General features: G+C 36.2%; 1 protein-coding gene across 13 annotated transcripts in view; it reads right to left on the bottom strand.

The window, feature by feature from the left end:
* The window catches only part of Ptprk (protein tyrosine phosphatase receptor type K), a 502,301-nt gene that overhangs the window by 85,764 nt on the left and 393,105 nt on the right, over positions 1 to 23,432 (bottom strand). For all 13 annotated transcript variants that reach the window (XM_070010263.1, XM_070010273.1, XM_070010272.1 and 10 more), the window contains exons 12-13: positions 19,746 to 20,019; positions 15,961 to 15,997 (exon numbers count right to left, since the gene is read on the bottom strand). In XM_070010263.1, the coding sequence (XP_069866364.1) occupies positions 15,961 to 15,997; positions 19,746 to 20,019 (311 nt within the window). The remainder of the gene's footprint in view (positions 1 to 15,960; positions 15,998 to 19,745; positions 20,020 to 23,432) is intronic.

Raw genomic sequence — 23,432 nt, 5'->3', positions numbered from 1 at the left:
CAAGCTTTTCTGGCATTTTATGTGGCTGGCTCTGTAGTGTGTGTGTGTGTGTGTGTGTGTGTGTGTGTGTGTGTGTGTGTGTGTGTGTGTGTGTGTGTGTGTGTGTGTGTGTGTGTGTGTGTGTGTGTGTGTGTGTGTGTGTGTGTGTGTGTGTGTGTGTGTGTGTGTGTTTTCCACTTAAATTTCAGATCCAACTTCACTCCAGAAAGGATTTATATGAAATCCTATCAGATTAGCTTCACTCAGTGTCTCACTTGAAATCACATCATGCAGTTCTATTTTCTTCCTTGAATGTATCAGAAATTTAAAACTCCTTTGATTATTTAATTTGCACATATCTTCTATCTTCCCATCTAAAATATAAAGTCGTTCAAAGAAGTAATATGCTATTCATCACTCCATTTCTGTCACCTAGGGTCCTGGGCATGAATGGCATTTTAATTTTTGTTTTTTTCTTTCTTTTTTGAATAAATAAATGAATTTGGGAAAGTCCTAAAATAACTTCTGAGTTACAACCTACCCATATTGGCTTACATCAGTCACATAATTAAAATTCAAAGGAAGACATAAGACAGAGATTAGAATTCGTCACTTCTAAACATTGTTCCTAAGAAACCACTGACATTATTCACAGATCCCAAAGTGTGAGTAGGATACTTAATACATAATATCCAAAGAATAGAAACATTTTTAACTAGTGTTTATTAGTTCTATAAAGGGGTTTTATTTGAGGTATTTTCCCACTTGTATACAAGGTGCTGTGATCCATATTCACTTCCTCTATTTCTCTGTATAAACAAATTTTACTGTATTGGTTTCCAGACTTGGATTTTTTTCAGGTCTTCAGTTTCTCCAAGTTAAGTCATTTCATATCATTGCCTCTGTCATTTACAGGAATGACAATTATCTCGAGGGAGAAAGAGGGCAAACTTTTAATTAATTTTTAAACCTATTTTTCTCTTGATGAAACAGTGAGAATTAATATGAGAATTAATGAAATTAAGCACTGTGGGAAAAGTTTCTTCCTTAGGTTTTGTTCATTCTAAGACTGTAGAATAGTTTGGGGGATGCAGAACAACAAGACAGAAGCAGAATTTCTACTCTCATTAATCTTCTACGATTTTTTTTTCAGGTCAAAAAAATAAATGTTTAATATTGTTTTAAAATTATGCCAAGAAAATAAATATGTAGTAGAAAAACACCTGATATGTTTTCAGGGCACTGAAAAGAGTAATTCTGAATTATTATTATTATTATTATTATTATTATTATTAACCAAATAACACTTTGAATAACAGCAATATTCATTGGTCTATTTTAGAAAGATTGATACATTTCAATTAAATATCAGCTACAGACATAAATATAAACACACTGTCATGCCTGCCCTTATGAACTTTATAGTCCACTCAAAGTTCATCCTGATACATTTCTGAATAATAAACAAGTTTACCCCACAACCTTTGAATTCATTGTGGAAGTACTACATTTTTATTCTACTCTAGTGTTACAAAAGGAAAATGTTACTTTAGTTTATCCATCAGGCTGAAAATCTATTAGCTGGTCATTTTCTGTAACTCTCTCTTTTTTTTTTTTTTTTTTTTTTTTATGTCGGTCGTGGGGCTTGAACTCTGGGCCTGGGCGCTGTCCCTCAGCTCTTCAGCTCAAGGCGAGCGCTCTACCACTTGAGCTACAGCACCACTTCTGGTTTTCTGGTGGTTTATTGGAGATAGGAGTCTCACGGTGTCTCCTGCCCGAGCTGGCTTTGAACTGCGATCCTCAGATCTCAGCCTCCTGAGTAGCTAGGATTACAGGCATGAGCCACCAGCGTCCTGCAATAACTCTCTTAACAAAGACACAATGATAGGAAGTCTGACAGATCAAAGGAAATAATAGAACACTGATTTAAGTTTTAATAAGTTTTATTAAATATTGGTACACTGATTAAGTTTTATGCTGACTTGGTTTCATTTGCATATGTTCATTTTCATTAGGTGGTGGCCCATTGCTATACTACTAAAATACTTTCCTGTAATTTTCTCGCTCTGAGATTTAAAAAAAGAAGCTTACAATAAGATTAATTTTTGAAAACAAGTGCATATATAATAGACAGGAGAATGATATATGCTTGTCCTCTCAATAAAACATAAGATATTAAAACCTAGATTTTGATCTAGAAAAATCTACTTGAATGTACTTTTGTCTTTAGGTCTTAGCCCTGCTTTTAAATTATCTTCTACTGCTTTTAAGTTCTGTAAAATGACAAAACATCAACCTTATATTATAAAATGGAGACTCACTAATCTATTACAGAATGGAGACTCACTGTGAAGATATTTTACTTTTTTATTTTTATTTTGTGTTGGTCATAGGGTTTGAACTCAGGGCCTAGGCACTATCCCTGAGCTCTATTGCTTAAGGCTAGTACTCTTATCACTTTGAGCTACAGCCCCCACTCTTAGTCTTCTGGTAGTGAATTGGAAATAACCACTTGAGCTGGCTTTGAACTCTCAGATCACAGCCTCCTTAGGAGCTCAGACTACAGGCATGACCACCAGCAGTCAGCCTTTTGAAATGTTCTGAAGTTAAAGTTCACCAATGGAGTGTGCATGGTGAGAATAAACTCAGTAAATCAATTTCTACAGACATAGAGCTATAACCAAATGGAACTTCATAGTCTTTTTCTAACATCTTGACAGATTTAGTGTTCCTTTTCTTCTTATGTTTGTTATTTTTGAATGTCTGTCACTTAAAAGAAAGATTTTCATCCATCTGCACATTCAGAGAAAAGGGCACCAATATAGACTTACAAAATAGAATGAGACAAAATGAAGTTGAAAAAATGCTTCTTCAAAACCTGTGTTTATCAAGCAATTAGGAAATAGCAAAAGAGAGAACAAAGGAACTAAAAAAAATTACTAGTGTTTGTATGATTTATATACAATTTTAATATTTTGTTCCTTAATTTTTTTATACATGCTTATAAATCATAGTAGCACTAAGGTCAAGATTTAGTCTTTACCCAGAAACACAACAAATCAAAGAAAGGTTGGATGAACTGCAGAGCTTCTGCATGGCAAAGGACATAGCTAGCAAGATCAACAGAAAGCCCATGGATGGGGAGAAGATCTTCACTAGCCATACAATGGACAAGGGTCTCATATCTAAAATATACATGGAACTCAAAATATTAAATCCCCCAAAACAAATCCTCAAAGAAACAACTGCCCCATTAATAAATGGGCTAAAGACTTAAAGAGAGACTTCTCTGAAGAGGAAATAATAATGGCTAATAGACACATGAAGAAATGTGTCCATAAAAGAAATGCAAATCAAAACAACATTGAGATACCACCTCACCCCAGTTAGCATGGCTATAATCAAGAACCTCACTCCAGTTAGAATGGCTATAATCAAGAACTCTAGTAACAACAGACATTGGAGGGGATGTGGCCAACAGGAAAAGATGCTCTACTGTTGGAAGGAGTGTAAAGTTGTTCAGCCACTCTGGAAAGCAGTATAGGGGTTCCTCAAAAGGCTAAAATAGAGCTTCCCTCTGACCCAGCAATCTACTTCTGGAAATTTACCCAAATGACCAGAAACAAGGTTATACTAAAGCTGTCAGCACAATTATGTCCATTGCAGCATTAGTTACCATAGCTAAGGTATGGAACCAACCCAGATGCCTATTAGTGGATGAATGGATCAAGAAAATGTGGAATATATTCATAATGGAATTCTTTGCTTCCACCAGAAAGAATGACATTGCCCCATTTGTAAGGAAATGGAAAGACTTGGGAAAAAATAATATTAAGTGAAATAAGCCAGACCCAAAGAAACATAGATCCCACATGTTCTCTAAGTTATAATAATTAGCATATGTCTAGGATAATCCTAGCAGAGGAGCAGAATAGCTCAATCACTATGTACATATGACCATATATGATGATGTTAAGCAAAATGAACCCTAAAACATGGAAACAAGAGGTTTTTCTTGGTTGTTGTTTTTAATGTACTATATAGTTTCTATTTTCTTGTTTGTTTGTTTTCTTTTTCCTACAGTTTACCCCTTGTTGTCACTGTATTTGATTTTGGTATCCTGGGTATTGTATTTATCTGAAATAGGGAAGGGAAGGGGAACAACAAAATGGAAAGACAAAGGACAAAGGGCAAACCAATCCAACAGCGATACTCAAAAAGACAGTATGTTGCAGGAGGAGGTTAGAGGAGAAGGGAAAATGGGAGAAAAATAAGGGAGGGGTAACAAATTGGACAAGAAATGTACTCACTACCTTACTTATGCAACTGTAACCTTGACAATAAAATTAAACAAATAAATAAATCTGTACATCACCTTGAGAATAAAACTAATCAAATAAATAAATAGAAAGAAAAAAGATAGTCTTTACTCTTATTCCACAAAAGTATTAAATACCTGGATTCTTATCAATGTTTGTCTGCTTTACTCTGAGAATAATCTCAGGTAAGTCAATATATAAATAAACAACATAGCCTACATATTGTTCAGTATGGCAAAATTGAAGTTTGTTTGAAATTCATCTCCTAGTAATTTAATATGAATGACACATAACTTTTGAAAATTTGCTGAGTAAATTATATTATAATTTATATGCATTTGCATGAGTCACTGCTTTAAAATACAGCCATAACAGCCATATTGCTCATTAAAATTAATTCCCTTATAGAAGTACTTATAACAGTATAAATTCTTGTACCACTATGGCAAAAGATTCTAACCTAATAATTACCACAATTCTGTGTGGTTATGAAAAAGTAGGGAAATGTTGCAAATTGTATGTAATAGATAAAATAAATCAAAATCAAACACTCTAAAATAGTATTAGAGAGTAAAGGCAAGATCATCAATGATCCCATCTCACTGTCCAGAAAACAAAAACAAAGTCATTCTGGTTTCCTGATCCAGCTTTAGAATCAGACATTTCATCGGGAAGCACTAGTTACATTACTGGATAATGGAATTTAGACAGCAATGTGTCAGATGTTAGGGATGCTTATTATAATTAGAATATTAATGTTATTGTTCTCAGACCCTCTCAGTGAATTATGAAACATACATAGCCAGGTACACAAATACATACACACACACACACACACACACACACACACACACACACATACACACACACACATCCTCTTTTGCCTTCTTGTTTCATCTCCTTTTCTGTTATGATCTTCACTACATACAGATTCAGGCATCATGAACAGGGCAAGAATTTGAGCATCTATATGGATCAGTAAGAATCCACCATTTCATCCTGATATCCTACTGTGTTGACACATCATATTGGCCATCATCTTGAGTCATTACCCAAACCAAATTCTATATTCCTACCTCAAATTTCTCATTGGAAACTACATGCAAGGTTATCCCTCTTACACAGACACCATTCTTCCAAATTTGGGTCTTAATGCCCCTGCTCAGTGCACTGTAATTATGTTCCTTACCCTCTACATGTGGACACTTATTCTACCCTGCTCAAGCCCTAACTGCACACACTGGCCTTAGGCCAGCTACATTGATGATCTTCTGAATCTGATACATCCTGTTCTCAGGCTTCCTCTTCCTCTGTGAGTCCTCTTCACTAACTCCTGTCCCCCCCTCCCCCACCCTCCCGCCACCCGCCACACACACCCAGGTTATCATCAACTATAAGAGCCTCTACTGCCTCTCTGTTGACCTGGCCTTGCTCCACTCTAACTCAGTGTTTTTTAGCTTGAACTGTTTAGGAAATGAGGGAAGAAAAAAGGTTGAGAAAGAAAAGGAAGAGTTGTAAAGTTCATTTTCAACATAGTGTCTTGTACAGCTCATTGTTACAATGGGTCAACCTGTATCCTTGTTTCAGCATTTTGTTATTTCCCTTCTCCTCCCCAAATTAGAAAATGTATAAACAAGATGCAGGGCACTGGAATCAAATACAGTGAAAACAGAGGCTTTACCATGGGGGAGGAACATACAAAAGAAACAAAAGGGGGGAGGGGGGAGATGGGAAGGGATGGGAAGGGGAAACAAAGGAGGCTACAATGTTTGATAAGAAATGTACTCATTACCTTGCCCATGTAACTGTAACCCCTCTGTACAGTATTTTCAGAAAAAAAAAATTAAAAAAAAAAGTAAACCATCCCAGAAAGTAAAAAAAAAAAAAAAAGAAAGAAACAAAGAAAATCACATAGTACATTATAAGTACTTTATTTTTATTTATTTATTTATTTATTTTGTTCGTCGTGGGGCTTGAACTCTGGGCCTGGGCACTGTCCCTGTGCTCTTCAGCTCAAGGCAGCACTCTACCGCTTGAGCCACAGCACCATTTCGGGCTTTCTAGTGGTATATTGGAGATAAGAGTCTCACAGAGGGGCTAGGAAGGTGGCTCAGTGGTAGAGCGCTTGCCTTGCATGCCCGAGGCCCTGCGTTCAATTCCTCAGTACCACATAAGCAAAAAGAAAAAAGCCAGAAGTAGTGCTGTGGCTCAAGTGGTAAAGCGGTATCCTTGAGCTGAAGAGCTGAGGGACAGCGCCCAGTCCCAGAGTTCAGGCCCCATGACCAGACCCCCCCCCCAAAAAAAAAAAAGAGTCTCACAGAGTTTCCTGCCTGGGCTGGCTTTGAACCCTGATCCTCAGATCTCAGCCTCCTGAGTAGCTAGGATTATAGGCCTGAGCCACCGGCATCTGGCCATTATAAGTACTTTAAAAATAATAGCAACAAAGAAAATAACCTCTTGTGTCCTTATCTTGGGGTTCATCTCACCTAGCATCATCTTAGATGGTCATATGTACATAGCTTTTGACCTTTTCTATTTGTCTGATAAGATTATCCTAGACATATACCAGTTATTGCAAATAAGGGAAACCATGGGACCCATGTTTCTTTGGGTCTGGCTTACTTTACTTACTATAATTTTTTCCAAGTCTTTCCATTGCTTAACAAATGTGGTGTGTCATTCTTTCTGATGGAGGCATAGAATTCCATTGTGTGAGTGTGTGTATCACATTTTTTTGATTCATTCATTTACTGAGGGGGGGTGGAGGGAGGTGTTGGGGAGATGGGGAGGGAGGGGGTGGTAGGGGAAAAACAAAGGAGGGGGTACAATGCTAAGGGTACTTTGCTCATGTAACTGTAACCCCTCTGTACACTATCTTTATAATAAAAATATTTTAAAAAACAAAAAAAGAAAAGAGTTGTCCCCAGCTTTTAGTTTATTTATTTTTATTATCTTTTTGTACCAGTTTAACAAATAGATTGAATATTTTTGTACTTCAAGTATCAGATACAGCTGGAATTAAGTTGCTTTTTGTTCAACACTGAGTAGTGACCACTGTTTTTCGCTGAGATGGAGTTGGAAGTGAAGGCTCTGTCAGATGTGAACATACACTTCCAAGCTTTCTTCTTCCACATTTAACATGGATAGGACTTAGTAAAGTATTATTCTATGTGAGGATATACTTTCTAGTCTCAAAGCTTTTGTTCTGTCTAATTATTTCTCCCTTGAATGCTTTGCCTTCCATTTCCAACTGACAAAATAATATCCATTTTTAAAGGTACAATTTAATATGCTTCTTCTTCCAGCAAATATTTCCCTTAGCTTCCTAACCATAAGTAATTATAAATAATATTAATAATGACAACAGTAGGAATAGGAGTTATAATAGATATTAAATGAAAATGTCTCATATGTGAGATACTTCACTAGAAAGTTCATATCTATTATTGCTGAGCTTACATTCATCTTGAAAATTAATTACTTTCAACTCCATTTCTACTATACACAAAAACAGGCACAGGAAGTCAGGTGGCTTACTTACTGAAGTCCTATTTGGAAATAAATAGTATTGGAAGAGTTTCATAGTCCTACCATTAGCAATGTCCTTTCCACACAGAACATTCAACAGGAAAGAGAGAAAGGAATCATGGCTTGGGAGCGAAAAGACTAGTTTATAATTTAAAGCCTCAGGATATGATAACATTTCAAAGAGTCATTTAACTTCCTGAATCCTTCTTATAGGTGCTAGGCAAGTAGAAAGAGAAAAAAATAGCACAAAGGAGCCAAGACAGGGGCAGTACATTTGATACATTTGGTCAAACATCTGGCTCCACCATTGTTGACTATAGTTGAGGCTACTTCTTACTGCAGTGGCCAACAGCATCTGGCAACAACCCAATCGAACTTTTCCCTATTTCAGAGGTTAACCTCCTCAATGGCCATCTTGGCAGTAAGGACACCTCATTAAAAAATAAATAAGTAAAAATAAAAAATTCCTCCATCCCTAGTTGTTAGAAATACCCTTCTTTTACTTGGGAAAGGTCACAACTGAGAACATATTCTTAGCATACTATTAGCACAATAATGAAACCGTATGCATAAAAGTACCTAAGAGCTGATGTCCCTTATTGTTTATGCCCTGAATCATAGCTACTCAGGAGACGAGTCTGAGGATTGGAGTTCAAAGCCACAATGGGCAGGAGAGTTTATGAGACTTTTATCTCCAATTAACTTCTAAAAAACAAAACTCTAATCTTGAGCAAAAGAGCTCAGGGTCAGTTCTCAGGCCCTGTGTTCAACCCCCACAACTGATGAAAAAATATACATAATACTTGCTGAATGGGGGCACTTGGCTGTTTGTTGGAACTCAGTTTCCTTTGATGTTGCACTATTGTTTTATCATCTCTTCTGCTTTATTAATTCTGGTTTAGAGTAAATAAATCTGCTCTGTTAAATACTCCTCTGCATCTATGCTCTAAAATTTTTTGGGGGGGAGGTTGATCACCACTTCAGATCTATCTTGCAGGGCATGATTCTAAATTAAGAGGTGTTTAGACTATATGACTTTTGTAATCTCCATCTAAATCAAGTCCTATGTTTCATTTCTTTGCATAACAAAACTGTAACTTTAAAATTTTAAGCATAAAAATCCTCATTATTATTTTCAGGTATTTGAAAGCTTCTAAAGGTTCAAGATATTATGTAAAATTCAAATTCAACCATTATTTTCAGTGAACAAATAAGTGTTACTCTGAGGTAACAATGTTTGATAGGAAATGTGCTCATTACCTTGTTCACGTAACTGTAACCCCTCTGCACAGTATTTTTATAATAAAAACGTAAAAACAAAGAATCCACCTTTTTAAGCAAACATCACAGCACTCAGGGCTCATCAAAAACTGAGACAGAGTGTCAAAATCAACAGCAAGAACTGAGGAGAAACACATTAGCACAAAAGTTGCCTCAAGTGAATACATACAAATAAACTGGTCCCATGATATGTAATTTCATATTTATAATTTAAATGTGGCTTAAAACTTAAGTAACAAGTACAAAGTTGGATCTATATCATCTATGCACAAACCATCCAGATTTGCTTATGTATTTGATATTACCAAATTACACATAACTTTTTTACTTTATATGTTCCTCCCATATTTTGTCATATCACATACCACTTTTCCACTCATGGACCCTGCACTGAACATTCATTTTCCTCAGCTTTCAATATGTTGCAAGACAACACCTGAAATTTTTCTTTTTTTGGGTCCGGTCGTGGGACCTGAACTCTGGGCCTGGGCACTGTCCCTCAACTCTTCAGCTCAAGGCTAGCGCTCTACCACTTGAGTCACAGCACCACTTCTGGCTTTTTTCTGTTTGCTTATGTGGTGCTGAGGAATCGAACCCAGGGCCTCGGGCATGCAAGGCAAGCGCTCTACCACTGAGCCACCTTCCCAGCCCCAGCACCTGATATTTTTATGGGAAGGATACTTGTAAGCAGGCTTTTGAATCCTGGCATTAGTTCTGAGGTCAGCCCTGGCAGGTAAAGTATTATGTGACCTTCCTATTTCTTTCCTTTCTTTCCTTTTCTTCACTTATGTCAGAATGATGGAGTAAATTCCATCATTCAACCAAAAAAGAGTGAGGCATCTGTGCACTTTACTTAGTCCTATCTCCTATTTAATGTTTCTGTTTTTTAGTTTAATTTCAGTACATATCTAACCTGAATAAGGAATATTCATCAACAAGGGCCTAAGGCTAGGATTTTGTGGATCTCCAATTTTTCTTTCTATATGCCTTAATCTTCTGTTCAGTGCTATTTGTACATATCACTACAATTCACAAAGTACATGCTATCATTTAGTTTTATCTGCTCGTTTAATCTCTCTGCTGCTTTCTTTTATTTTATTTGAAATATCTCCTCAAGCAGCTATACTTACCTACCTGAACATTTGAATTGCATAGCAGTGTACTAAGACAGCTCAGGAGTGAATAGAAGATGGGAAAACGTAATTTTGTTTCAGAATTCCATGGCGAATTATTGAAGTAAGGAATTGAAATATAAGCCAGTATACTCCCCTAAAGGCAAGTGTCAAAATAAAGTAATTTTTAGAAGGTTCTGAACAGGATAAACTGTCTTAAATCCATACGCAAGCCCATTTCTCTAGTTATACCAGGCTAACTAAATTGTGCCTACATTGTGCAAGCAACATTGTTTATGCTGAAAATCTGTTTCCCTTCTGCAAATATGAAAGCATAGTAGATATGAGGCAGAGAGTATCTACCTTCCTTCTTGCCAAAGCCCTGGGCATCAAGTCTCTAAACTAGCTTCCTTGATAAGACATTTTTGCCTCATATGACCTTGGAGAAATTAAGCATGTTGGTATGGAAGCACTGAGGATTAAGTCACGTCTTCTACCCCTTTGCCAGTGTCCAGCCACTGATGGAGATCAAGTCTTGTGGGCTTTTATGCCAGACTGTGCCTCAAACTGTAATCCTCCATTCCCTGCCTCCCAAGTAGCACAATTACAGGCTTGAGTCACCATACTCAGCCAGTCTGTCTAATTTTAAAGTAATGAATACTTAATTTCCACTTTGTTTAGGGACAGAATGTAGGGAATATGCTTACTTCTTCAACTCTTCTCAATTGATATATTTATTTCCTAGTTGAGTAAGATATTTCACTGGAACATGGGTAAAATAGTTTACTTATAAAAATAACTGGGCCAGAAATAGGGTTTTTATCTTCTTGACAATACATGAAAAAGGGACCATTCGACATAGAAAACTACAGAGTACATGTGATATGGGGGAACAAACAATAATTTCATTCAACTTGTTAGGAAAAGAAAAATGTTGGAAATGGCATTAAATGATACACACCTTATTATTTCCTAATGCGTATCTTACATTTGAGGATGATCAAGAGATTGAGAGTTCTTATTTTTACTTTGGCTGTAACATTTAAATATATTTAATGAAGTCAAAATGTTTCTCATTAGCAAAAACATTATATATTATTCTCTTGTTTCTAAGTTATGGTTATGTGTATGACATTTAATAAAGCTTTAATTTCTCATCACAGTGATGACCTCCAGATTCTTATTAATGAGGTAAATTCCAGAGTTTCTTTAAACCTCTGCCCTAACACATCATATTTTAAAATTCTGATTAAATAAGTAGAATGCATCTTTCATACAAAAAGGAACATTCAAGGACAGGAAAGAAGCTATAGAACAGAATATAGTCATAAAAATAGCAGTGATTCTGAAGAGAGAACTTTAGCAGGACTATTTATCCTATTTATCTTTCAGTTAAAAAATTGTCACAGAATTCACAGGAAGAAAATATATTTGAATAAATGGATGTATAGATAGATAAGGATGTATTTAACTTAATATTTGTAATTTACTGTGCTCTATGTGGAAGGAAATGGTTTCAGCTTTTATATTAGAAAGTGAAATATATCACAATGTAAATAAATGCACACTTATAGATACAAGGGGAATGTGACAGAAGTAAATATTAGGGATATAATCCATATGTATGAATATAGCACAATAAAACTCAACAAAACCATTAAAAGGAAAAGAGAAGGAAAGAGAGAACTAAGGAGTAGTAATATAGATGGAATGAACTCCATCAAAGTACATTATACACTTGTAAACATCATGAAGCTCTTTGTGTATGTATTAAGGTTAATAAAATTTTTGAAAAAGAAACAGGAAAAACCAACTCTAGTTGTATACAAAATGTATAAACTACTCTGATACTTTTCAAAATTGCAGGCAGTGTTTTAACTAGTTTGTTTAAACATTAAAGCTGAATCATCTGCCTTAAGTTTAAATTCAGTGACTGATTCAGCAAATATTTGTTTTACTTAATATAACTCTCATCATGCATTTATTCCTGGAGATGCAGTGATGTACAAGACTATTAAATCACTGCATTAAATTTGACTTCAAAAGTATTCACTGTAGGTTTAAAAAATATATGTGGCAACAATTATTGATATATAATTGCCTTAACACACTTTGGCTAATTAAAGGCCACTGAAAATGGAAAGGTATTATAAAAGGACACCAAGATTTCTAGGGAAACATATTCTTTTCAACAAAGTTCCCTTGATCTGAAGGGGATTGGAAGAGGAAGGCCTTGGCTCTTTAGTACTCACCACTGAGACCAGGGAAGGCCTGATGGATGGACAGGTGGAACATGACAGAGATGTGCCGTAGATGTCAGCAGACTATAAATCATTTCTGCTCAGCCTAACAATCCTTTGCTGAGCCTGTCTTGCTTAATAAAATGGCTTAGAGAGTGGAGATGCACCCTGCATCATGGGGAAAGGCTGTGGTGATGTCATAAAGAACAACCTTCCAAAACCCAGAACTTCCTGTGTGCACTTAACATTATTTCTATTTGTGGTCATTCAGTTTTAATGACTTCTTCATTTATGTTACAGATTGAGGAAATAACTACTTTGACTTGGGTGTCTATATGTACATCCACATTTGAAATACACATGTTTTAATAATTTTCAACAATGTGCACCCTTGTTAACTATTTAGCCCATTCTGTTAAAAGTTTTCTTACTGTTTTTTCTCAGTCAATACGGTTCTGCCATTCTAATGATTAACTGTGCCTTGAAGATGTCATACCAAAACAACTTTTTACTTTTATATTGAAAATTTCAGACCAAAGCAAAAATTTGTATGATGTTGAGATCTGGAGGATGGTACTTCCAGGCTACCTCAGGCAAATGGAGTTTGCAGGGCTCCAATCAACAAAACCCCTGGGAATGGTGGTGTAAGCCTGTCATTCCAGCTATAACGAAAAATGTAAATAGGAAGACTGCTGACTAGACTAGCAAACAAACAAACAAAAAACCCTCTTATCAAAAATAATCCAAACAGAACAAGCTGGAGTTAAGGCTCAAATAGTGAAGTGCCTTCCTAGGAAGTATAAAACTCTGGGTTTAAATCTAAGTGCTGTAAAAAAAAAAAAGATGCTACTTTAATAAGTATGTCTTTCCATAAGTAGAAAAATGTTAAATATTCAGAATAGGATATACATAAGATCGAGGCAATATAAGACAATATAAGAAACTGGATTTCTATCTACTATGTGAGCTTGCTTTGGTATTCAGACATATTTCTTTCACAGCTATATAAAATAAATTATGTCTTTCTACAGTATGATACATTATTATATTTACAATAATATGTCAACAGCTAATATTACATACATTTACAGTAAGCTAGACACAGTACATTAGTATAGTAACCCCCCCCACCCGCCGTGAGTGGGAAGTATGTACAAGAACCATAGTCAATGCTGAAACCAAAGAGTTTTTCTCTCTAAGTGCATATCTATGATAAAGTTTTAACTTATAAATAAGTCAAGTAAAACATTCACAACAATTATAATGAAATGTAACAATTATAACAATATATTATATTATAAAAGTATTATTGGCATCCATGCTTTCATACTTGAATACAAGCACTACAGTTCTAACAGTGGATGTGACAAGAGGGTGCTGCTAAGGGAAGAAATGGCAGGGGGGAGCATATTCAGCATGGATGCATTGGACACAGAAAAGATTCAGGGCATGAGAGGGACAGAGACGGATGATAAGGAATTTCATTAAGCTATTCAGAATGGCATGCAATTGAAAACTTATGAATTGTTCCATTTTGAAAAATTTCAGTTTCATATTCTTAAGCTATGGTTCGCCACAGGTAACTTAAACCATGAAAAGCAAAATCTCAGATGAGGGACAACTGTATATACTAGTCTCAAAATCTCATAATCATAAGAGGAAGTACTCTAATTAACCTTATTTGGAGGATGAGAGCTTTTATAATTTTTCTATGCTAAGCAACTACTAAGAGGCATAAGATCAAGATTTGAACCAAGTAGTACAAGGCCAAAGTCCTTGTCTTAATCATGATATCACTCTGTTAACTTGGGTACAGAAATACAGCTGGGACATCTCACTAGACAAAGAAGAATGGCCTCCATTGGACTCTGACCAACTGGAAAACATTCTATGCCACACAGTAAGGTCGATTTCTGTGAGCTCAACCATGTCTAATAGTATATACTATTTGTCACTATGCTTTTATTTGTCCTCAGAGAGAAACAAAATGTCACTTAAACAGTTCATGCAAAAACAAATAAATGAGTAGGAAAATTTAAAATGTCAGAATAACTTATAGTTTTCTTTCCTCTGCTATGGAAATACACCATTATCCAATCTTCAGAACTTTCTTACCAGCAGATGTGAAACCTTTCATATTTCATTTTACATGTCTCTATTTCACATCTGGTAAGGCACAGGTGATACATATCTAAATGTCTTTTGCTGTTAACTTATGCAAACTTTAACTCCTGATCCATTGGCTGAAATTTTGAAATAAATGCCTATACATTTTCAGATGTTTTCTCTGAGTTGTGTATTTTAACCTATCATAAAGAATCTTCATATTTGCATTGAACAAATGTATTTTTTCTTCTGAGAGATTCCATATAAGTCTCATGAGCCAAAGAAAAAGGCCTTTGTTGCCTTTACAAATCTAGAGTAGAACAAATTGAGCATATTGGTGACTGGATGGAGTAAAGTAACGAATAGAAAGTTGCCAACATGAACAGAACATGGCTATTCATTTTCCCCCCAGGTGAACCAACTAATGCTTAAAAATGTGGGTCTCATACTAACTCTGACAACAAACCATCCGGAAAACCAACCCTGAGGAGTCTCACAAATGCATGCAGACAGTTTTATCTTCTTTTTTCTTGCTATAATATACTAAGTAACCGTCTCTGCTTTGTTGGCACAATCTAATGACTCTTAAATGACTCTTAAATACAGGGGATTTTTCTCCACATTGAACTCCAAATACTCTTTCAAAGATGCCAATGTGTGTGTGTGTGTGTGTGTGTGTGTGTGTGTGTGTGTGTGTGTGTGTGTGTGTGTGTATGTGTATATATATATATATATATGTATACATATATATATACATATACATATTTATATATGTTACATATTTGGTTTCTGCCAAAAAACTAGCCAGTCTAAGTAATAATCAGCAGGGTTGGAAAGAATTGACTTGATTATTAGCCATTACAGAAATAATTTTTTTCACAAACCAACCAAAACCCTTTACAGCCCAACTACAACTACTGATAAAATTATAGAACAACCTCCAAACCCACACCTCATGTATCATTAGCTTTGTCCTTGTAGGTTTGATCATCTATTACAGAAAGCAAATAGAGGTTTTTAAATAAGCAACTTGCTATTTTGAGCTGCTGTTGCTGAGTTTTCTTAAAAGAGTCGTTGATAGGTAACACAAACCTTTTAGGTACTCAACGACAGAAGTAAGCCCTCTACGGGTTTTTCTAAATCCTTTCTATTCTCCTAACAAGATTCCTTCAGTTAAGTACTAGAGGATGGGATGTAGCACCCATGATGTGTAAAGACAGCCAAGTGAGTCTGAGAAGTTCTCTTGTGCTTTAAGTGAGCCCCACTACAAATACTCTGTAATAGAAATGCCACATTTAATTAGCTTGGCACTAGCAACAAAGCTCTTTCATTTTAGAAAAGAGATGAATAGAGCTTACAAAAAAGGAAACAAACAAACAAAAAACAACCCCTTACCTTTTGTAGCAATTCGTACACACTGGGTTTTAGTTTCCTGGTAAAGTAAAATGAAATAGCATAGTCAATGTAAAGATAATATCCTGTTTCACAAATTTTTTTCCAAGACCAAAATGGGGTAATAACATATGATTGTCACCAGACACAGTATTAAGATTTTTTTTTTTTTTTGATACATACTCTCAGAGATTCTTCCATTCTCAGCCTCTAAATTACCTTGAGAGAATGAGCCCATACCACTGCACCAAAGGATGGGTTGAGAAGGAGTATCAAGAACTTTTCTGTCTGGGCTGACCTTGAACTATGACCCTCCCAAACAATTAGTACTACAGACAACCGCCATGCATCATGCTTCTTGTTTTTTGTTTGTTTGTTTGTTTTTAGTTGTTGTTTGTTTGTTTCTTTTTGGGTGCTGGTCTAAAGGCTTGAGCTGTTTTTGCTTGTGTTTAACACTCTACCAGTTGAGCCAGAGCTCCACTTCTGGCATTTTTTTTTTGGTGGCTAATTGGAGATAAGAATCTCATGGATTTTACTGCCTGGGCTGACTTTAAACTGTAATCCTCATATCTCAGCTTCCTAAGTAGTTGGGACTACTGGCAATTAGAAAAGACAATCTAAGGTAAAGGTTAAAAAATTTAAGAACTTTCTAAGGATGTAGATGTCTGCTTTCAATTTGTGATAAAGTAGACTAGCCGGCTTGCTGGTGACAAGTAGTATAGTCTGCTATTTGCATTTATTGTTGCTTCTTAAGCTATCAGAAAGAAAAAAAATGTGTCTGCGAGGCTAAAGTCAGAACTAAATATTTAATTTTCATCTGTTAGCTATAGACTCAGATAGGAAGAACATTATGCACTGTCAACTTGAATCCTATGTGACTAAAGAGCTAAATGGTAGTCTCTAGAAAGAGCATCAAAATATTGCTTACCATTTATAGCATAATTTGTCTGCTCTTTTAATTTAGCTGCTAAGTCCTAGAAAGTTTTCAATGTGGGTCATGTTCTGCCTCTTGCTAGGCAGAGTAGAAACAGTAAAAGCAAAAGATGAAGGGACAAGAATTATTATAATTTTATTTACATAGTTGCATGGTAGAAAGATACATAGCTAGTTTCAGGACCAAATTTCACTTCATAAGGAGCTAGAGTCCACTCAGTGTCTATTTTTAATAAATAATTAGTTAGAAGACGAGTAAAAGCCAAGGCCCAAAAAGAGGCTTGAAAGATCCATGTTGCTCTGACTACAACCATCTTGGCTGCAACTCCATTCTGCCTGCCAGGTGCTTCAGGCATACATCCTAAACCCTATAGACCTTAAGAGAGCCAGCCAAATGCTTTGTGCCAATGCTTTGTGGCACCTGGGCTGTTTCTTAACATGTTAATAGATTTCAAAGAAGCCTTAGTACACTGATTGAGAAGGTTAGCATGCAAATCCCTTCCTTCTGCCACAGAATGTGGGCATTCTCCTGTTTTGTAAAGATGTGCCTCCCAGTGGGGATAGCTTTCTAAGTCCCTGATAAGTTGCATTTTGTCTATCCTTGGATCAGGACCTGATCATGGCTTCCTTTAATCTGTTGATCCCTTCCCCCTTCACAGTCAACCCTCACTTACATGGAATAGGTTTTATTTCTGAAACAGGCTGTTTGTTTTCAAGATTCATTTATAACTGTACCTTGAATAGTTAGATATGTTGATAAAACAAGAGAATTTATAATTTCTTCTTAAGCATTTATTTGGAAATTAAGTAAAACAAAGTACTAAGAAAGGAATACAAAAAAGAAGGAAAAGAAAGAGAATATTTCACACTCTCATAGAGGCCCAAAGAAATTCTGATTTCCTAAAAGCCATCTCTGTTGATACTCTGTAGGCATTACCAGCCTCTGCTGGGGTGGGAGGGATAACAAATGAAAAACTCTTCATTAAGAATGTTGTGAGATATATTACAAATTCTCTGATTTGATTTAATGATGGAGGGAAGTTACATCTAAACTGTTAAAGAAAATGAGAGAGAATACACTGTAAGAAACAGACATTCATTAATACTCAGACCAGGCAACAACAGTTAGTTTGGAAGCTCACTTATCCAAGGATGAAAACCCAAACATTGAGCTGTGTTTTCTACCTTTAAGGTATTTGTGCTCAGGATAGATGAATAACTTTCATAGCAATCTCTTACTTGAGAAGCCTAGTTGTACCACCAATGCTTTGGAAGGATAGATAGGGAGGTGTGGCCTCCAAAGATTCCCACTGCCATCACAGAAGGCAGAGCATCAACGATGAACAGCCTCTGGCTTTATAGAATATCTTAGGACAAGCTTTGGCAGGATTTTTTTTTAGTGTATACTGCAAGCCAACCCCATTGGCAAGCAGAAGGATACAGCTTTCATGTAAAAACAGCTAATCAGTACCCAAGTTCTTAAAGCCTCTGTAGAAACAAAAATGAGCTATGTCTTCCAATTATGCTATTCCAAGATATAATAAGACTGATGAAATTGGGTATCACAGTTTTCCTTTCCCTCTTCCTTCCCTCCTCTCTCTTTCTTTTGTTGTGATTCTGGAAATTGAACTCAGGGCTCAGGAGCTGTCTCTTACTTTTGTTTAGAAGGATTGCACTCTTCCACTAGAGCCATAACTCCACTTGTTTTTTTGCTGTTTTTTTTTTTTTTTTTTTTTTTGGTGTTTAATTGATGATAATCTCAAGGTCTTTTCTGTCTGGGCTGGCTTCAAATGCTGACCTTCAGATGTCAGCCTCTCACGAGCATCTAAGATTACAGGTGTGAGCCACTGGAACCCAGTTTTATGTTTTATGTTATCTCTCCAGTGCTCACTTTAGGAGACTCAATTATACAAATGCAGCACTTTTTTACATAGTTATAAGTTTTTCAAAATGTCAGCACTCATCTGGATTCTAAATTGTGCAAGTTTCTATTTTCAAAGATTTTTTTCCTTATACCTCTCTGTCAAAATACAAAATAAATAAATAAAGGCATAAATAAAAGTTTTAGGAAAGAAATCTTTCAAAAAGAAACAGCATGAGGTCAGGTTGTTTCTCTACATATGGGAACCACTGGTGTAGTTTCTAATGTCCTGTTGTGTTTTTCTCTTCAATATTCATTTGGGTTCAAGCAGCAATGTTCAAAAACAACTGTGTGCAAAATGGGAAAAGGAGGGGCAGCCTGGAAAAAGGAGGGGCGGCGGGGGAATTGGAAAGCCAACTTGTGTAACAGCACAGCATCAGCCATCACCAGGCAGCCTTCTGTGTAGGTTCTGTCAGCTATAGCTCAGGCATCCTGTTAGTTTGTAATCAGAGGATTGTTACCTGTTATGTGCTATTTGGCTTGTACCCCCTAAAAGTTTATAAGGGATTATTAACCCACTGTGGAACACACACTCTGTTTATCCTGCAGTAAATTTAATCTTCTGAAGTGTGCCACTATGGAGCAAGTCAGACAGAACAATGCAGGGAAAATTACTCAGGGTGGAGTCTGGGCTACAGTACACCCACTTTTTTCCAAATCATTTTACTCACAGTTGCCATTGTAGGCTTTCCTGAAGCAGACTCAAGTAGCAGTAGTTACTAGGAAACAGGGATCTGTGAAATGTAACTGGCATGTTGCCTGGCCTTCTTTCAGTCCCAAACTGTGCTTACTGTCACAAGCAACAGCAACAACACCACCCACCACACATTGATTCTCTTTTCTTTTCTTTAAAAAAAAATAAATTCTTGATAAATGCTACTGACTGGCTTTTCCTCAGAGCAATGAGATCAAGCAAATCTGAGAGGAAGCTCACCTTCTCCACGCTGCTCATTGCCTGGAAGTAGATGTTGTATCCTTTGCGTGGGGCCAGAGGGGGGTTCCAAAAGCCTTGATAGGTGCGGTTGTCACCCACCGTGAATGGGGCAGGCTCAGGTAGATTCCCGGGGGGTAGTTCTGCAGCGAAGTAATAAGGTGCACCCCCGCTCATGGCGTTTTGGTAGGTGATAGGAATCTGATAGCATTCCATGGCCCCAGCTTCTCTCTTGGTTCGATGTGGGTGCAGTTCTTCCACGACAATCTGATAAGCACTTTGGGGAGAAGAAACAGTCTGTACTTAGATATTAAGACATTATTACTATTAACATTACCATCGTTAGTTAGGAAGTTGTCCAAAGGAGTTTCAATTCCACAAGTCTGGTTATGAGTACAATACACTGGATCTTGAGCCAAGATCTTCTCTTCTCTTCCATCTTTCCCTTTCCCATTCCTACCCTCTAGTTCAAAGTTCACATAATAAACAATGAACATAATGACTGTGGGTTCTCAGACCTCCTTCCTCCAGGTGCCCTCGCTTTCTATCCTCCTCATACATTTTGTTAATTGATTAAATGGTTCATTAGTTGTTCAGAGGTGTGATGCCACTAGACTCCTCTGCTGAGAATACAATTCTTCTGTCAATTTGTTTGCATTTATAGGCACATAACCCTCCATATATGTTCCCATGTATTTTGTATTTTGGATTTAACTTTCACATAATAAAAAAAGTGCTGTTTTTCACTCTGAGTTTGACTTACTTTAGTTAATGTATTTTTTTTTCTAGGCCCATTTTCCTGTAAATAATGTAATTTTTGATCCATGACTAAAATTCTACTGTCTGACTGTTTATATATGTTTTTATGTGAGTGTGTGTACTTTACATTTTCTTGATCTGCTAATCAATATTAAAACTTCAATTTTTTGTTATTATAAAGGTGATGCTCAGAGGGGTCACAGTTACATAAGTCAGGTTATAAATATATCTACTTTTGGATAGTGTCACACCTTCCCTCACTCTCTCCCAGTTTTCCCCTCCTGTCCCCACTCACAAGTTGTATAGTTCATTTTCATCATTGTATCTAGTGAGTACCACTGCTGCATGTGTCCATCCCTTTGTCCCTCCGTTTCTGTGCCTCCTCCTTGGCTACTCAAAGATAAACAAACAAAACAAAAAAAGAAAACAAAAGCAACAAAGAAGAAAAAATCTAATTTACATTTCCTACAGTTCATTAGATAATTATTTATGATCAGAGGCACATAGGCATTGTGCTTTGTATTCTTCCTCTAAGAATATCCTCCTTTGGTCTCACTGTGTGTGAATGCCTAGAGTCTTATATAATTTATCATGTACCATTGTATTTTAGATCCAGCTTCTGCATATGACAGAAACATGAGCCCTTTGTCTCTATGAGCTTGGCTTACCTAATATTAAGATTTTTTTAAAAGAAGAACAAGTGGTTAACAATCAACCTACCACATCTCAAAGTAGCTAAACTCAATCTTAACCCACTGCACTCTTGTTTACATGATTTTCACTAAAATAAGAGTTCTGCATGCATTCTTGTCCCCTCCACACAAACAGATATGCTAAGGGAAAGAAAAGTAAGGAAAACCACCAGAAAACAATACATATATTCAAAGATTGAGAGTAAGCCACTTCATAAGGACCCTGACATTAAGCAGACTCACATTGTGGATTAAGTCCTTTGGTATTTCTCAATGTTTAAAGTTAACATTTTCTACTGAGATGGTATTATGGGAGACCCAGCTCCAAGGCCTGGCAGAATGACAGCCTCAGGGTGGGACAGGAGGTGCCTGTTTGCAGTTGTCATAGCCTTTGAAACAGAATGTGCTGACAGGCTTCTCCACCTCTTGACCTTGCCACGGCATCTTCGTTGGCTCTGAGCTATGCAGAGCTAAAGTACAAGTGACATGCGGCAATATGGGCACAGATGGACAGAAATCTGTCCTCACCACTAAAATAGACCGCCTCCTTCTTCTGGAGTTGTTAATAATAAAATGTTACAAATTGTAGAAACAGATGGCATTTGGCCTATTAAAACTCTAACCTGAACCTTCTCATACTTTGCTTAAACATCTTAAAACTTTTTCTTTTTGGGTCCGGTTGTGGGGCCTGAACTCTGGGCCTGGGCGCTGTCCCTCAGCTCTTCAGCTCAAGGCTAGCACTCTACCACTTGAGCCACAGCGCCACTTCCAGCTTTTTTCTTTTTGCTTACGTGGTGCTGAGGAATCGAACCCAGGGCCTCATGCATGAAAGGCAAGTGCTCTACCACTGAGCCACCTTCCCAGCCCTCTTAAAACTTTTTGATAATTGCTGTTGCTTGAGAAAATAAAAGGAAAATGATAACCTTAAAACAAAGATTGCTCTGTTATCTAATAATTTATTTTTGCAAATTTCTGAAAAGGATATATAAATATCATTTCTTTATAGAAAATTCCCTAGTAGAGTTTTAAGGAAGGTATATCTAGAGAAGTAGACACAGTAATTTTATACATTATTGATATTGTTAGAAGAAATATATATATTTTAACATTCTTTAAAACTTCCAGAAAATTCATTGGTGAGGCTTGTATAAGTTCAATATAGAGGAGCTATGTATAGGGTTGCACATTAAAACTTGAGAATTTAATACATTTGCTACTTCTGTTCTTTCTCTGTAGGTAAAACTATTGCTATTCAATAGCTCCCAAAAGGAATAAAGTATTCTATTTAATACAACTTAATAATATGAAGGGTGAGGGAGAGCTGAGTTTGCATATAGGAAAACTAAAACAATTTAGGATGTGGTATGAAGTTCTAACTTAAATTAAAACTTTGTTATATATAAACGAAAGATCTTCACAGATTAGCAGAAAGAACTAAATTTAATTAACGATTTAAAGAATCTCCTTTCTTACAAATAATAAATTTCCCATTCTTTTTCATTAAAATATCACCAAGTAGAAAACTGGTCTCTCCTGAAAGTGAAAATAAATTGTAATAATGGTAGAAATTATTATTTTTAGTCAGAAGTCTGTAATTTCAAATCATGTGTATTGCATGCTTCTCTATAACTCTGATGGGCTAGGCGACTAATGGTAGAAATGCTATTGACTAAATGTATGTCCTTAAGTAAGCACTGGTCAATTTAAATTACTGAGAACATGCAAGCACAGCCCTAGAGACAGAAAGGAGGAATGGCCATTGTTGACATGTTATGATAAGCAAAACTAGCCCCTTTGCATTTTGAATTCATAATCCTGTGGACACACACACACAAACTTACACATCTATACTCATCTTTCTTTTTTTATTTTTTTATTGTAAAGATACTGTACAGAGGGGTTACAGTTACATGAGCAAGGTAATGAGTCCATTTCTTATGGAGCATTGTTTTGCCCCTACCATCCCTTTCCTCCCCACCTATACTCATCTTTCAATTAAAATTTAACCTTATATTCTGCTCCCAATGAATGATAGTAATAGTTATCCATCCTTGCTAATAATTTAACCTAATCCTTAAAAGAGAAGCACACTGTTAATTATTCCTTACCTCTAGGCAAATCCAGAGTCTAGAATAATCCAGAAAGTCTATTTTAATCAATTCTCTTCAATTGACAGTTTCTACATTTCAAATTTAGATAATTCATGCAAGACAGCTTGTGGTTCTCAAGATATTTCAGG

The sequence above is a fragment of the Dipodomys merriami genome, unplaced genomic scaffold (genome assembly GCF_024711535.1).
Source record: "Dipodomys merriami isolate MVZ:Mamm:240054 unplaced genomic scaffold, mDipMer1.0.p SCAF_8, whole genome shotgun sequence".
NCBI classification, from domain to species: Eukaryota; Metazoa; Chordata; class Mammalia; order Rodentia; family Heteromyidae; genus Dipodomys; species Dipodomys merriami.
Note: the sequence above shows the minus strand (reverse complement) of the source record. Positions and strands in the feature narration are given on the sequence as shown.